General features: G+C 43.5%; 1 protein-coding gene across 1 annotated transcript in view; it reads left to right on the forward strand.

The window, feature by feature from the left end:
- The window catches only part of apc2 (APC regulator of WNT signaling pathway 2), a 47809-nt gene that overhangs the window by 14137 nt on the left and 15604 nt on the right, over nucleotides 1-18068 (forward strand). Inside the window, exons 5-8 of the mRNA XM_040127740.1 lie at nucleotides 52-160; nucleotides 1214-1327; nucleotides 2964-3038; nucleotides 17207-17317. Coding sequence (XP_039983674.1) covers nucleotides 52-160; nucleotides 1214-1327; nucleotides 2964-3038; nucleotides 17207-17317 — 409 coding nt within the window. The remainder of the gene's footprint in view (nucleotides 1-51; nucleotides 161-1213; nucleotides 1328-2963; nucleotides 3039-17206; nucleotides 17318-18068) is intronic.

The raw sequence follows: 18068 nt of genomic DNA on the forward strand, positions 1-18068 counted from the left end.
TGTGTGTGCGTGCGTGCGTGCGTGCGTGCGTGTGTGTGTGTGTGTGTGTAGGAACCTCCTGCTGGGGGAGATCGACCGGGAGGAGAGGGAGCGCTGCTGGTACTTCAGCCAGCTGGAGGCGCTGTCCCAGAGACTGGCCCAACTGCCTCGCATCGACACGGTGAGAACACACGCACACACACACACACACACACACACTAAACACGATGAGGCTAAACGTGTTAAAGTGAGGATTCATGAGAAGATTTCTAACGTCATATTTCTGACGCATTTGCCGCCTTCACACATACGAGCACAAAATGGCAACGTCTCTGCGTCTCATGAGCCTGAAGCTCATGGGAATAAATAGATCCTGGTGTTAGCGTAATGTCGTTGTCGGGGTATAAGAAGCCACCGCCAACCGTCGGTAGGAAACACCGAACAAGCAGCCGGCTGCTGTGTCAGACGCTTTGTCGACCAATCCATCCATACCGCGTCCCACCGAGTCCTCAGGCTCTAAAGTACCGTCACCTTTACTCCTCACAGATGACAGTGAAAAAGGATCAGTTCCAAAATGTACCCAAAATAAAAAGGTCCCTGTTCCTCAGCCCATCGGATCACAGTCGTAACCCTGGTCTCCTCTGAAAGGAAACTCTTTTAAATTCTAAAACCAAAAAGTCAGAGTGAGTAGCAGAGAAACTGAACCAAAGTTACAGAGACACAAACATGGTGGAAATGGGAACCTAAGGCCTCCAGGATCTTTACGGGTCTGAACCAGTTCTTCGTCAGCAGCTGCTGCAGTGACGTGAGGATCCTAAAATGCTTTGAACAATGAGAATCAGGACACTTAGAGCTTTCAGACAATGTAGAATTAGTCCAGGTTGTGTAGAGCCTGAGTCCAGTACAGACCAGTACACACCTGAAGTAGGACTACCAAGGCCAAAGTGTCCCACAGGTGGACGGTGCATTTTGGACAGTGTATATGGTTGATCAATCATCAAACCGGTTGATGGACTAATCATTTGGACTCTAAACAGGATGTCGTCTGTCTGTGTTTATCGAAATAAAAGTGACCAGTAAAACTACCGACGTTGTTTGTTTGGGTTTTCTGCTCAGAGAGAATGAATCAGCTTTTATTATTGGCTGTGTGAGATGGATTGATATCATGTCTCGGTTCTGTTTCTGTCGACTCTGACCTCTGACCTCTGACCTCGCCATGTTCCCGTCGTCCCAGTTTTCTCTGCAGATGGATCTGATCCGGCAGCAGCTGGAGTTTGAGGCCCAGCAGGTTCGATCCGTGATGGAGGAACGATTCGGCACCAGCGACGAGATGGTTCAGAGGACACAGGTGAGACTGAGACTGCCGGCGGCTGATTGGACAGTCGCTTGCATTTATATCATCAGTCACGATGGAGGATTTTCATTAAAATGAATAATAAGCTTTAAAAACTGCTGGTTATGGAAAGACGAGAATCTCAGTATCTTCTTTCAAGTTGCTCTTAAGAACTCTCTTATAAGGCTTTCTGTCACATGCATGTGTGTAACACTGTGTGTGTGCATGTCTCTATGTGTGGACAGTTTGGTCCATAAGTATTTGAACAGTGACTCAGTTTTTGTAATTTGGCCTCTGTTCACCACCACAATGGATTTGAGATGAAGCCATCAGGATGAGATTGAAGTGTCGACTTTCAGCTTTAATTCAAGGGGTTTAACAAAAATATACCATTAACCTCATTTTCAGAGGCTCTAAAGTAATTGGACAAACCACCATAAATATTAACATAAGGATTATTTTTAATACTTGGAATTGAAACCCTTTGCAGTCAATGACTGGCTGAATGTTGACTGTCTATGCTTTGGGTCATTAACCATCTGTACCGTGAAGCGCCGTCAATGATAGTCAGCTATCAGTTTTGCAGTATTTGGCTGAATCTGAGTAGATAACATAGAACTATACACTTCAGAATTCATCCTGCTACTTCCATCAGCAGTCACATCATCAATAAACACCAGTGACCCAGTTCCACTGGCAGCCATACGTGCCCAGACCATAACACTGCCTCCACCATGTTTGACAGATGATGTGGTGGCTTTGGATCATGAGCCGTTTTTCCTTCTCCAGACTCTTCTCTTCCCATCATTCTGGGTCAAGTTAATCTTGGTTTCATCTGTCCAGAGAATCTCGAGTTTTTTTGAGATGTTTTCTGGCAAAGTCCGATCTGGCCTTTCTGTTCTTGAGTGTTACCAGTGGTTTGCACCTTGTGGTGAATCCTTACATTAACGAAGACGTCTCTTGATTTTAGACTTTGACAATGATACACCTTCCTCCTCCAGAGTGTCTTAGACCTGACTAGATGTTGTGAAGGGTTTTCTTTACCAAGGAAAGAATTCAGTGATCATCCCACTTTAGTTGTCTTTCGTGGTCTTCCAGACCTTGTGGTGGTGCTGAGCTCACCAGTTCATACCTTGTTTTTAAGAATGTACCAAAGTTTTGATTTGGTCACTACCAAAGGTTCTGCTCTGTCCGATAGGTTTGTTTTGTTTGGGTTAGGGTTACAACGATGGGCCCTTCACTTGCATCAACACCTTGAAAATGGTGTCACTGTCCAAATACTTACGGACCTTACTGTATGTACTGTATAGCATGTTATATATGTGGAGATGTACGTGTACGTACAGTATATTTACAGTATTGTATCTGATCCTTTTTCTTACTATGTGATCTAAACATTTCACTGTTTTCACTTTAATTATTTTATTGCTTGATGTCTGGTCTTTGTGAACAATTTGTATATAAATAAACATTATTCTTATTATTATAATGGAAACTGTTTAAACATGGAAATTACTATAGACACATTAGTTATATTACAATTTAATTGATGAACTGTGACGAGGTGATGTAACACAGATGCAGCTGGTGGAAACGGAGCACATCTGGACACGCCTGAACCCGTGTGTGTGTGTGTGTGTGTGTGTTGCAGATGCATGTTGCTCGTCTGGAGCAGCTGGAGAAAGAGCTGCAGGAGGCCCGAGGGAATCAAGAGAGCCAGCTACAGGTCAGACATACTGTACACAATAATACACACCGATGTACACGAGCAGATCTATTACGCATATAGAAAAACATACCATACATAAACACACACGAGCAGAAATGACGTATCAATCAGATTGATTCCATTGTCAGAATTTATTAGAGCAGGTTAGTGTTTGACTCTTCACAAATGAATCTGTCAAAGAAGGAGAACTGATCGAGAACCACAGATGGGTACTCACAGCTTTAGATCCTGTCACGGCGCGTGCAGTGATCTATACTTGTGCATCAAGGGTTAACATCAGTTAAGGCAAACGTAGGCTACAGCAGTGATATCAACCTTTCCGAGGCCAAGGACCTTTAATGTCAAATAACGAGCTAAGATCTGCCGTTCACTGAAAAAAAACAACACATATGTAAATGTAAAAGTCTTCGGTTAACTTTAAAAACTCTAAAAAAAGATCCGTCATAACAAGATCACGGTGAATCACATCAGGTCGTTGGTGAATAACAAGCTGTCCTGACAGAGCCGACCTCTAAGTGAAAACGGAGGAAACCGTCGTAGCTTATTATCTGTTACTGATGACGTGAGGTGCTGCTCATTCCCCGAAAACGTCGTCTTTCGTCTTAGTTCCTCACAAGAAAGGAAGAGAAATGAGACGTTCTTTCCTATGAAGCAACGTCCGTTTCTGATTCTGATGATTTCACAGCTGGATCACAGCTGGACCTGCTGTCAGTCTGCAGGTTTAAAGGCTCTGTATCCCTTGGAGTTTGTATTTGCACAGATATTGTGAAGTACTGTCTAAATCAGCTCTGCCTGTGCAGCAGTGTAGTGACGTCCTCCAACATGGCAGAAGAGAAAGCAGCTGCACGTTCATTAAAAACCTGTATTTTCTAGTCATATTGCGAACAGATCCGTCAAACCACAGTTTGTAAAGTTTCTGCTCAGACACTGAAAGCTCAAAAGCAAACCAGGCTGTGATTATTTTTTAATTATTTCCATCTGCTTGTAAATTTGTTATGTAATAAACCAGGTTATGATGAGATTGTCTCGTAATTTGTAGAAATTATTCAGCAGCACTTTGGAAAGTGGAAATTAAGTAAATATCTCATGTCAAAATATTCTTTTTACCTGACACAGAGATTTTCAACCCGATAGAAACGGATATTTAGATAGAATAATAAAAAACTAGAGATCACACCAGCCTCGACGCCAAATCGGTGCGTGTGGTGCAGTGGAGCACACAACATGAGAGAAGTGAGTTTGGTGAAACCGGATTTATTCAGTGTGCCAAACCATGTGATTCCATCGCAAGATGCTCTGTTGTTCCACCTACTGTCCTAGAGTGAATGACTGAAGCCGTGATACAGTGATCCGCGACTTGAAATGAACGTGGGCCCGGGGCATAAAGTGGGGGGGCAATGGCCCCTTCCCCACTTCCAGCCATCCTACTTTGGACGCTCAGACCACACCAGCCTACAAACTCGGCCTTCCCTTTGATCTCAACTTTGCACCTGAAAAGTTTTGTGACTGTATCCTGCACAGCTGTGACGCTATCGTGGTGACAAAATCTGTCCACAGACAGACACCTGCCATAGGCCTCTAAACCACCTCTGTGGTAGTTCCCGCTGCGATGGGTGTCTCCAGGACCACATTTTGCCATGATGATACACACCCACACACACACCAAAGGTGAAAGAACGCCAGCCCCGATGTCACAGCCGGTAACCAGACTCTTCCTCTCTCTGACCGTAGGGTTCAACAATCTTTCTGATGGATGATGAAAGTTGTTTAGTTCTTCCTTCATTAATCGGACCTCCAGTTAACACGGATCCAGTTGTGAATCAGAAATGAAAACTAAACTCGTTGGTGATGTTCCAGCCGAATTGAATCTGTAAAACTGTGGTGATGAATCAGATCAGTCTGATCAGCTCCAGCGTCCAGTCACTAACAGATTTCATCTGAAGTGATGTGTCGGACCCATAAAAGACTTGAGTGGAGGACGTCTCTTATGTCCTAATGTCTCCTGCAGGCTGCCTCCAACATCCTCTGAACTGTAATAAGGGAACTGAGCGTGTTAGCAGTTAATTCGTGAGCTATAGTAGTTTATCAACCAGCCCTGCGAGTTTCTAGAATCAAGTACTTCACATTAACATTCAGCTGAACTTCTTCAGACTGGAACACGTGTCTCCGCGCTGCACGCAACGCACTCAGGGTTCGCTTTAACCAACCAGCTTATTTGATGCTGAAGTCCTCACACTGGTCTGTCTAACATGGGTCTTAGGAGAGACATATTCCAGTCTTACCCCTGCATGGGTCCACCCTGTTCTCAGCGGTTCACTGCAGCAGCCGTTCCCAGTCTAACTCCACCTGACACAGCGACACCGAGCCGTCATAGGCCCACACCCAAAACCCTGGGTACAAGGGCTCAGTGAAGGTGGACGTGAAGGTGTGGAGGTGGACCATGGTGTCCTGAGAGACACAGTAGAAGGACAGAGATCCTGCAGACCAGTTCACGTAAACCCCAACTCTGTGGGTGAAGGGTTTAGGTGAGGAGGATCTGAACCTCTTGTTGTTGTAGCATGGTGTGTAGCTCCCCTCTGAGCACTCCAGACTCCAGGACCGCTCATTGTGTCCCAGCAGACAGCTCGCCGTGTCTCCGTCTCTTGAGATGCTGTTGTAGGTGACGCCGATGTCGGCGCCGCCGCTCCACTCCACCTCCCAGTACACCGAGTCCAGCAGCCCCTCCCTGCACAGGACCTGAGGGCAGCACTCGAACCGGTCTGGGTGGTTCAATGATCGATGGTCCGACCAAACGCGAGTCACCTTCCTGTTGCGGTTGGTCAGGTGGAGCTCTGAGTTGGCAGTGCTGGGGTCAAAGGTCAAATAACAGGCAACTGAGGGGGAACACAAGGAACAAGATGAGTTGATCAACCATTTGTGGACAGTTTTGATATTTGAAGAATGACTGACGTCACTTCTCCAGTAAAAACTCAAAACATTGTCTGGTCCCTGCTTTTTTTTAAAGACTTCCTGTCTTAGGGTTTAAGGCCCCAGGGTGCGTCCCCAGTCCACGTCCTGCTGGGGACCCTTGTTTCATGTCAGTTCATCTTCTACCCTCATTTCTTGTCATCTTTCTACTGTCAACATATGGTCCCCCCAAAGTATGTTAAATGAAAAATGTGCTGCTTTTGTCTGCTTCATATCAGTGTAAACCGAATCTCTGCAGCTTTTTAGTTTGTTATCCAGAATGAACAAACATTTGTGATAATGTTTGAGATTTTAGAGATGAAATTTATCCCAAAAATAACAGATTTATTAGATCTAAACACTACCGAGTAGGTAGAATAATTATTATGGTTTTTTGGTGGTCTCGTAGGAACAGGAATTTAGTGAAATCAACTCATCATTTCACGTTAACTTAATGGAAATATGCAAGTTTTGTTAATTTAGTTTAATTCAACTGAGAACGTCTAGTTTTAATTTTTCAGACTTCAGAACTTATAAACATGAGCTGTTCGGACTTAAAACGATGAGCTGAATGAAAAAAAATGCTGACAATTTACTCAACTCATCAAATTAAGTTTTTAAGAAACAAAACTAGCATATCAACAGACTTCCCAGCATGCATTGGTAGGGTTAAAACTCTTTAGAGACTCTTATTTTTTGTAGTTTGAAGAAAACAGAGGTTAAATTTAGTCCCGGTTGTTCCTTTTCGTAATGATGAACAGTGTGAACCACGATGAAGGTTAGTGGTGGATTCAGTCCCGACCCCCCCACGCTCAGAGGTTGACACAGTGACTGGCAGCCCCACTCGTCGCCTTCGTACTGACTCTGCAGCTGGAAGTTCTTCCTGTCCGATGAAGCACTGACGCTTTAAACTGAGAAAATGTAAAAGGAAAGTAAATCTGTCTGTGACCGAGCAGTCGAGTCAACTTAATATCTCCAGTTCAGTGAACTAAGCTCAGTGTTACATTTGGAAAAACTCATAAAACAACATTGAACTAAATATTAAACCTGAGTTCAGTTCCCTCATGTTTTTAAGTCAGCAGGGCAAGTTGAACAAACTTAAATGATTTACAGTGTGTTGATCTACCTACACCTCTGTCAGTTCTTCTTTCTGGTTCTGGTCCCTGTCTCCAGACTGAGAGCGAATGCTCCCCCACAGGAACCCGTATCCAATGTCTCTGCTTCTGCTTGTGTTTCCACTGTTCTCTGCCTAATTTGGATACGAGTTCCTGGAACAAAATTTTGACTCTGCTGAGGAGGTGATACTAAATTCAAGTTCAGGCACTTTCAGAGGATGGATGCAGTGATGTCGATTGTGATTGGCTAAGAAGATGTGACATCACATCCCAACAAGTATGACTACAACAAACAACAACAATAACCGCCATCTGTGTGAGGCAGGACAACCAGTAATTAGTGCTGTATAATATCTACACAGAATTGGGTTTTTAAATTGTTAGACTAAGGTGGAGTTTAGTTTTTTGATAACAGTTGGATTAGATATTAGAAATGATGCAGTCAAGTTGTGATATTGAGATAATGGACTAAACAAATCTACATTACAAACTGTGCTCATTTAGCAGCCACAACACTTATGAACATATCAGATCTCAATCAATGTTGTGACTCTATGCGGATGATACTGCAGACTTTATTATAGGCTCTCACACACAGGGGATTAAATATTGGAGAAAACCTTTCCCATGAGGCAGAAAGAAATGAAAACTATGGGATCTCACAGTTTTTCACAGACCACAGGTCTTCTACCAGCTGATCCCTGCAAGAGCAGAAACAAACGGAACATCTAACAGTTAAAACCACAACACGTAACATTTTGGTGTCACAAGATTTTATTAAGTCTGGCTATAGCAGAGCAGAGTGACACCGAAGGTCCAAACCGTTCTCACCTCAGGTCGACTTTTTTGGTGTCTCTCAGACTAAAGAGACTGATCCCAGAGAACAGAGTCTCCCAGGGAACAGTCTCTGAAGGTTCACCTTCTTTCTCCTCCTTTATTTTCTCGTCTTCCCCTGACACCACAGAAGAGTCATCACCCCCATGTTTCTGAACAGCTGTAGAGAAACGGTCTTTCAATGCACAGAACTTTAAGATAATGGTACAAAGTTTTCTCCTGTAGCTACATATGTTAATCAAATCATCATTCAAAACACTAATGGGAAATGATGGAAAAACCTTCAATATTTCCATTTCATTTCAACAATACTGGAATTCAGAATTCAAGAATTCAGGGAGAAATTGATGCTTGTTTTCAAGTAATTTTTGTGAGAGGCGGCTGCACCTGTTGCATTACGATCCTTATAAGAGTCACAGGATTTTTTGTAAATATTTTTCTTGCTACACCAATGCATATTTGCCATTTAGCCAATAAAACCACAGCATTACAGGTATGCTTAGTTACATTTTTATGCAAAAAACTACGCACTAAATCACATCTCAACAACGTAATGATGCTACATCAGGAAACAATATGACAGTGTAGTTGAAAAAAGGCATAGTTAGGAAGAAATTTATTTGTTTTGTTTGCTGGAGAGGCTGTCTGAATCTGATCCAAAACTTCTGAAACATCAACAGGCCGCAGACAGATTACCACAGGACGCTGTACAGAATATAGGAAACCACGGGGAAAAGTCGCGCTGCAGAAGTAACATGAAAAAGGATAGGCCTTTTGTAATAATAATAATAATAATAATAATAGTTTTAATAATAATAAACGTTAGTCCAGTCAGAGGCGGATCGGTATAGCCACACTCAAGACTCAATTTTTATTTACCCCAAATTTACACATGAGCTCAGATTTACACAAGGGCAGAGATATTATTGCAGCTAAAGTTATAGTCACCGATTCGAGGGTAAGTTGTTCTACCCAATAATATAAACTAAGTAGAAGTCAGAGGTTCCTGGAGAATCCTCACTCAAACTCACCCAACCTCTGGGCCTACCTGTCTGTGATGTACATGTCATCTCCTCACTTGTTGTCGTCTCAGATTTCTCCATTTCAGTGTCCTCTGATTCGTTCCCCCCGTCTTTCAGGGTGTTCATTTTCTCATCATCGACCTTCTCTTTGTTCTGCTCTGAGAATTTTCTCCTAAAACCATCGTCCATTTGATCCTCACTCTTTTCTGAAAGCATCTTTTTAAACCCCTGACTCTCCTCTGCTTTTTCAGAAGTCTTTATAAGTTTTTGGTCTCTTCTAAACAGAGTTCTAAAGGGGTCGTCAGATCTTTCAGCTTTCAGGTCTTTTATTTTGGAGGAGTCCTCCTTTGCAGCGAGGCCCTTGTTGTCTTTCTCCTTTGAAAGACCGATTTTGAAGACATTAGAAAGGTCCTCTTTGAGAAGGCTCAGAGGGTTGATTATCCTCTCCACTGACTGACTGGTTTTAGGATCTGCAGACTTCACGTCTCTGTCCTTGGACGAGCTGACGTTGAAGATGCTGGTCATGTCTTCTTTCAGCATGCACAGATCTTCTCTCAGAAGACTGAGCATGCTGCTGGTAGGTTTGTTTTCTGTCTGACTAACCTGGCAGTCCTCATGCTCCGTCTTCGTGTCTTTGTCCTTAAACACTTTCAGCACTTCTTCCTTAAACTGGCTCAAGTCCTCTTTGAGAAGAGTCAGCGGGCTGATCGTCCTTTTCTCCCTCAGATTTGTCTTGAGAAAATCTTTAACCTCCTCATCTTTATCTTTGCGGTCATTTTGGTCAAATTCTTTGGTTAAATCATCCTCTTGGACATGTTTTTTAGACCTTTCCTGGGCTTTATCCTGTGACGGTTCTTCTACAGGACTCATTTTCAGCTTCGGTTGTTGTGTCAGACTTGTTTCATTGCAGTGTAGTTGTCTTGTTTAGAAGATTTTTACTTCACGTTCACTGTGAGTCCTTTTCTTTCTTCAGGTCCACTGACAAATAGACAAAAACAGTATCATGAGAAAGGACATTCAATCACCCACACGCTGGTCGTGATTTTAAGAGCAGAGGGTTGATCACTTGTAGTACAAGTCATGCAGTATATCTCATCAGATGACTGTGTCAACAAAATGTCCATGTTGTTGTAAACTCACATCTAGTACCAGACAAGGGCACATTAAAAATCCAGTTGTGGTGAACTTCACAAAGGTACAAAACCTCATCAGCTTCATGAGACATGTGAAGATTAGAGCTTTTTGTTGTTCCAAAATCCTGCCTGTCCTCTTCAGCTATGTCACTGATGATTGTCATTTAGTCCCCTTGGTTACACATGTGTACCAATGTACCAATTTTTTTTTAAGTTTATTGTTAATAATTGGACATACTGTGTAGAATGACTGTTAAGAGATTGGAGGACAACTTGCATAAGACAAATCATATTTAAAAATGGTTTCACTTTAGTCCTGGGAAACGTGTTGGAGAAACGCCTCCATCCGGCCGCTAAGGAACACTTCAGATAATCTGTAAACTCCATCGTGTTAATCTGAAATGAGTCTGTTTTCTTTGATCCTGAAAAGTTAAAGGGTTTTTATTAGGAAGTAGTGATAGAAAGAAAATCAATTTTACATGAGAATATTGTTGAATAATCTAATTTTTTTTTTTTAGTGGGGTGGTAATGTCAGTCAGTCCAGCACTTTGTTCCAGACTGAAACGTCTCAACAACTGTTGGATGGACTGTGATGAACTTTGGTTCAGACATTCATGATCCCAAGCTGCTTGTTGACTGTTAATTCAGTCAAAAGCCCCAAAAGATAAGGTGCATTTACTGGCTTTATTAATGGTGAATAAATCCTTTACTGATGCTTTATAGATCAGTTATAGGACCTTAACAACAACGTCCTTTGGGTTGCCAGGTTGTGGGAAACTCTGTCTGCTGCAGACACTTTGTCTTTTTATGTCTTTAATTCATCAGGGAGACGTCTCCAGTGGACTGTTTGACCACTGAGCTTCTGGAAAATAGCCGCAGGACATGTGGACCAAAGTCCATTTACAGACTGATTATTAACATTTACAGCTGCAGACTTGGAGGATTGTAGAACATTTTATCGGTGATTTGTTAACATTTCTAACTGCAAGTGACTAATGGCTCATTACAAACTGAGAAACCCCAGAACCTTTATTAGTGTCATCCTAACATTTAGAACCGCAGACCCTTGTGATATATTAGAAATTAGTTCTTATTGATGGTTGACCAACAGGTAGAACTGTATCACTACTGAACAGAACCACACAGACACGTTATTAGCGAAGCGTCGTTGGTCAGATCTTTCAGTTCATGTTCAGGCTTGCTCAAAGTTAATCTGATAATCTGGTTTGCCGTCATTCACACAAACAATCAGAGCATCTCAGTCAGATACTTACAGCTGTTTCAGGCTCCATGTTTGTGTCTGATTCTTCATTCAGTGGTAACTAAAAGTAAAAAAACTCCAGGCCTGTATCCTGCCTCAGACAGATCTGCCTTCATCTCCGTCTTTCTCTCTCTCTCGTGGACTCAACATTCTTTCATTCAGCTCAACATGTTTCTGGTTCGACCAGTTTGTCTCCATGCTTCTCTCTGGCTGCAGATCTGACGATTGGCTGATATGTGCAGTAGTTTGGGTCGTTCCTCCCCAGGAGGGAAAGTCCTGTAGAGCGAGTCTCCGGCTGCTCGACACCTCTTTGAGGGGTCAGTTAAGGGTTCAGGTTTAACGTTAGAACTAGGACAAGCATCAGGTCAGAGTTCAGATTAGTCTTTCCGCCAGGAGCTCCACACTGTCCTGTCAGTTATGCTTTTAAAAACCACAGCTCTGTCCTACAAAACTGATTAATTGTAACAATATGATGTATAACCTGCAGCCTCGCCTGCATCAATTAAGACACAAAGCCAGAAGAAACCTGATCAGGGATGGACCAGGGGACAGTGAGACCTGGTCATTTAGCAGCACTGGACCCAGTGTCAGCAGCCACAGGTCTCATCTATTTGATCCAGGACTGTCCTTCATATCACGATGTGTCTGATTTGATCAGAACTGAGGATGGAGCTTTGATTGAACCTTTTTGAAATTGTTTCTGTGTTTTCTGAATATATTTCTGAAGCAAAAGGGTGTGTGTGTGTGTGTGTGTGGTGGGGGGGGGGTTACATAACTTAATACACTCATCAACAGAATTGATTCTGGCATTATATGGCCATCATGCTGAATAATACAGTGCATATCTAGCTTTGTCCAACCACTCACATCGCAACAGTCTCGGACTTGGCGGTCTGCATTTTTTAGATTCAGTGCTGACTAAGTGTCAACTCTCTGACGGATGCAGCTTCAGGTTCACGCTGACGTTTTACAGACTGTAAGAGCTGTAAACATGGAGGCACAGCCAAACCTGTCTGGCTTGCTTGGGCTTGTGTGGAAGCTCTGGTCAAACTCTGGTGTCTGCACAGAGACGGGTTGAAAAGGAGGGTTTTGGCACCAACTGGCGCGCCTGGAGGTGAACCCTGGTGGTGCGTCTGTGGTGTGAAAGCAAAGCAGACCAACCAACAGGACTTTGTGAGAGAAGATGTGTGTTTTAGCTGGACTTCAGAAGAATAAGCTGATATTAAAGCCATCTGTTGAAGGAGGGGGTTGTTTCCCTCGTACATCAGGAAGGTCAAAGCGAAGGTGTGTTGAGCTCGTGTGCCGCTCTCTGTATTTTTGTCAGTTCAACTGTCTCTTTGTAATATAACCAGTTCCAGCCTGGACTACTAAAGCTGATCATGAAGAACGGACCATTTTTTCCTTTATTCAGACCAAAAGCACCGAATTTCCAGTCTGACAGAGACCTTAACCTCAGTCCTATCTGGAGTCCCACAGTCCCGGGTCTGGGACTGAACTCCAGATCCGCAGGCGTCGTGATCCAGTGGCTCCCTGAATAGTCGGAGCTCAGCGTTTCATTGTTTGTGTTTTCACGACGAGCTGCTGAAACTCCTTCACTATTCTCTGTTCTCTAGATAAAACTGCCGTTTGTTAAACCACATCAGCGAAATAAAATGTGAAGCATTTAAATCCGTCATCGAGATTTTCTTCACGCTGATTGGTGGAGGAGGGGACGATGTCTGGTCCGACTTCATAAATAACCAAATTATTCACCAGGTGAAACTCAGTGCGACCTTTGACCTACAAGACCAGAATGAATCATGAAAATCATCAACACTTTTTTCCGCCTCAAATCATTTTACTAAGGAGGGAAATAACAATCATACATTTTATTTATGCAGAATTGTTCTAGCCTTGCAATAATACAGATTAAAGCGACATGAATAGCACACACGTGAAAATGAAGCGGAAACACAAAAATGAAAATTAGATCAGTTAAAAGATCGTTTTTCAGACAGGATTTGAATTTTCAGGTCGTTTTAATGTTCGGTTTTTAAATTAAATATCAAACATAATGACGTCCGACAGTAGCAAACCAGTTTCAGTGAAAATCGTGTGTGGAAATGTAAGAATGATCAGCTTCTCTTTTGAAAGGTAGTCCTCCTGGTCTACTGTGTACCAGGCGGACCAGGAGGACTACTACGAGGACTAATCACGTGAACATTAATCCCCGACGGCCTCTGGTTGCTTCTTTTGATTTTAAACTACAGGCAAATTCATCGATTTGTCCATAAAACCAGCAACGCAGGTTCATGAACTTAATGGCTTTAAAATCCGTAAAAAACCGTAAAAACTAATCATTAACTAGTGTAGAACAAAACCCAGACAATAATAAAAACCTTTCCCATGTGATTTGTTGAGAATAAATACATATGTAGAAACAGACTAATTGATCTGATAATGAAATAAGTCGTGAACAGAAAATGAATCAGCAGTGACTGGTAAATAATTCACTTGTGTAGATTTCCTAAACTCTCATTCTAAACCCATTTCTAACGTCTGTGTTCCTCAGGGTTCTTTACATCAGCGTTCTGCTCCATTAGAACCTGAAACTCCTTGTTAAATTTATATTCGACCCTCCTCCGTCTCCGTCTCCGACTCTGTCCCGGCCTCGGCTCGTTGCTATGCAGAGAAACCGTCTGTGAGCTGCGCTCCGATTGGCTGTTGCCAGGCTGCAGGGCTGGCACGGAGATAAAGAGAGCGAGCCAGTTTGTCCTCTCTCTGCTCTGCTTCCCTCTGACAACAGCAGCGGAGACACGAGGACATCGCTGACAGAGAGGAGACGCAGTGGAGAGCCCTCATTACCTCCTTAAAGGGTCACGTCCCCCAAATCCGAGACAAACTCGCGCTCTCTCTTCTCTCTGTGGCATCTCTCCTGTCGGACACGGTTTTGGTTTTCTGTGTCCTGGTTTGGAGATTTCTGTCTCTGAGATTCGGGGCCTCACATGGAGCCCCTTCTGTGTTCTGGACTAAGGGTCTGGGCTGTGGGCCAAGCTGTACGGCTCAGAAACAGGAAAAAACAAACGGTAACTGTGGTGTGCAAACATTTGGAAGTCTGTGCCGCCCCCCATATGTTCCTCTTGATGAGGAACTGTTGGCTGACACACTTGACCGTGGTTAGGGGTTGTGGACCCGGTTTAGGCTGAAACTCAGACCGGCTCCGGCGACGCTGCTGGCCGCGGTAATCGCGTACTTGCACCGCATCATTCAGATCCAGCGCCATCTATTCGGCCGAGCCGCCGCGGCTGCCGGGGCTAACGGGAGCGGAGGTTGTCCTGAGGGTCACTCGGATCTGAAGGCGTCACTGAGACCAGTGAGGCTGAACCCCGGCGTCCACCCTCCGTACGCAGTCTTTGCTCATGTGTACCGCGACGTGTTCGCTGTCATCAGGTCAAGGGCAGCGGATAAAACCGGTAACTGAGAGACGGGAGAAGCTGTAGCTACTGTGGGTAACGTTTAGTATTTTAGCCGGAAATATCCGGAACCACTTCCCTTGAAATCGACCCGTTTAACATTCGTAACCAGTGTTCGAGCGCGTGAAAAAAGCAGGAACACACACGGTAAATCTCACGCCGATCCGTGCAGTGTCGGCAGATTTGATCTGTGTGCGCGTGGAGCCGGTCGTCCTCTGCTGCTGCTGACGGACGGTGCCTGACAGGGAGCAGCAGATAAACCGGATGTATCAGGTTTAGTCCTGCGCTCGCTGGCGTCCATTTTGTCGCCGTGTTGCAGCTGGTTGTGTTTAATGGAGGAGGTTTGGATCAGAGCCACGGATTCAGGCTGTCCAACACACACACACGGAGGAGGAAGAAAATATTCAGGTTTCCTTTGTTAACAGGAGGAAAACACAAACACACACACACACTGGCGTCTTTGTCTGCAGATGGTCTTTGGCTCACACACACACACACATCACACCCGGAGGCGTTGCCATGGTGACGGGATGGAGACAGGGGGATGAAAGCTTTGATACGACTCTCAGAGGATTTCAGTCTGTGAATCCAAATGAAGCTGCGTGTGTGTGTGTGTGTGTGTGTGTGTGTGTGTGTGAAGATTAACAGGCAGGCAGCGAAATGAACGTTTCACAGCCAGGTTTGGTTTTGAATTCTAGTGAAGCTCTCGAAGTTTCCAGAGATAAAACACACGGAGTCAGTTTGGGTTTATTTCCTCCATAGTCGTCATCACAGGACTGAAATAGCAGCTGCTGAGATCTGAAAACAAAAAAACCCTCAAACACAAAATGAACCAAAACAATGAAAATGAAAAAGTAAAAGTAGATTTTTTTTCAAAAAAGGAACCAAATGAAAAACAATCACAGAATTATGAAACGCATTAGTACAACATACAGAAAAAAGAAAAATAAACAATAAATACCTAATAATAATAAAAATAAATACACAATAGATACATATCCAACATGTCAAAAGTGCCTCAATACAGAAAATTCAAGTCGTTCAATCAGCTTCAAGCCTTAAAATAGAGACTATATATATATATATACACCAATAGTTTCAATTAAAAATCCCTTTTAACACCTTAGTTCTCCTACAAGACAGATTCTGAAAATCTGGCAACCTGATAATAAGACTCACCATCCATCACTTCAAATGTAAATTCTTCATAATAAAAAGCTGGAAAAATAAGCAAACACTGTAAAATTGATAGTTTGCATATTTCAACACAAGTGAGACCAGTCAACCTCCCTGCTGGAAAAACAACAACAAGCGTCTGCAGCTTCATACTTTCACCGTCAAAATCCAACACACGAGCGCCGCACTTTGCCCTAGAGTCAGCCCCGGCCTTGCTAAACACAGTCCCAAGAGCACAGGAAATCCACATTTCCTTTCTTTCCAACTCAATATTCCCGTCTGCAGTCCTGGGCCTCTCATCCAACAGGAGCTCAAGGACAAATTCAAAGAGGAAATCAGGGCACAAAAAGGCCGAATCGATCAAATTTAGAGCGTTATCCGCCTCTGCGTGTGAGGACAAAGCGTTTGTGTTGTTCTCTTTAAGGATCAGACGAAAAGTCCGGATCCTCCGACTAGAAGCAAAAATAGGTCACGTTGTTTCCCTCCCACCTCCACTGCCACACCTGCTGCACTGCTGCGAGGAGCCCTGTGCAGAACCACAGCTCAACTCCTGAGACGAATCCTTACAAATAAGATGGACATGTGACCAGAATCACTCGGCCGGCATTTCTCACCGTGGCAACTGAGCCACGCTCCGTCCTCGGATAGAAGTACATTTGAAAATAATTCGATTCCGTCCTTTGACAGGACTCGGGTACACGTTTGGTGCTTGAAAATCAAATCAGGTCACGTCTCTTTTCAATGCTAAAAAAATAAATAAAGCATTGTGAATTTAACAGTCACCAATAAATACAGAGGAAATATATAATAACCATGTAATCCAATATATGTTTACACCTCAGCTCATTATTATCAAACGTTGCTTCTTCCTGCTTCCGTCAAAATGTCCTTTGTCCACACTTGGTTTGTGTTTCCATCACTAACAGGGCAGAGAGCGTAGGTTTTACCAGTCTGTCACGATTCTGAATGTCTTTGCTTTTAGCAGTAATCCGGTATCGTTTCTACGTCCGACGTGGGCAGAGTATTCCCCGCAACGCTGCGATGACACAGGCGGCTCATATTTATTTGGTTAACCAAAGACAGCTTCTGCATGTCTCAGACATATTCTCAGACCGTCAGTGAGGATGAAAAGCGTCATCAGCCTGAACATCTCCACATCTCACCCACTTTAACTCTGACAAACAAAGACATCCTCCTCATCCTCCTGTCGTCGTCTTCTTCTTCAGCTGTCTGGAGCGGAGAAGCCTCCTGCCGGAGAACCGGAGAACAACACGTCGTCGTCGTCGTCGTCAGCCGCAGCAGCTGGAACAGAAGCTCCCGCAGACGGAGGCAGCAAGGTAACAACACGTCTCTGATTCATGAGGGTTCATGCAGACAGACACAGAGTCTGACCACAGGTAAGAAGACGCAAGAGCAAGACTCACCTGCCAGGAGCAGAAGACTCCCGGCCGTGTCCGTCAGAGACACCACCATCACCAAGATACTAGAAAATGTCCAGGGAGCCCATCAAAGGCTCCGTCTGCACCGTTTCAGAAACGAGAGCATAGAAATTGAAGACTAGTCACAAATCAAGAGTCTGAGTTTTGGCTGGAAAATCATGATTTCATGTTTCTCTGATCATTTCTCAACATTTCGGCCTGAAGGGAACCAGTAGAGTTACTGGTTTCCACCAATACTGATGTTAACAACAACATCAGAAAACATTTTGGATTTAGTTGTTGCCAAGTTTTAATATGGTCAAACCTTAGAAGTGATATGAAGACGACACTTTGCGTCGTTTTTCGTTTCAAACCTACGCGGCGGATGTGGCTATGTGGAATGAAAATGCAGGTTTGTCTTGCAAAATATTTGAAAATGAAATTATTCTATTATAAAAGACAAAGAACAAAAAGGAAGCTGCAGTATTCAAATCAAAAGTGTGGTATGCAAAAGTAAATCCGTAACATGCATAAGTCAACGTTTTATTTCATTTGCTGTAGTTTTAAAAACATGCTCATACAAGAGAATTGCACGCTTTGACATTTGTATCCAAGGTTTGTTTTAAGTAATAACACGTAACTTTGACCCCTAATAAATACATGAATTGAC

This window comes from Xiphias gladius, chromosome 6 (genome assembly GCF_016859285.1).
Source record: "Xiphias gladius isolate SHS-SW01 ecotype Sanya breed wild chromosome 6, ASM1685928v1, whole genome shotgun sequence".
Taxonomy (NCBI): domain Eukaryota; kingdom Metazoa; phylum Chordata; class Actinopteri; order Istiophoriformes; family Xiphiidae; genus Xiphias; species Xiphias gladius.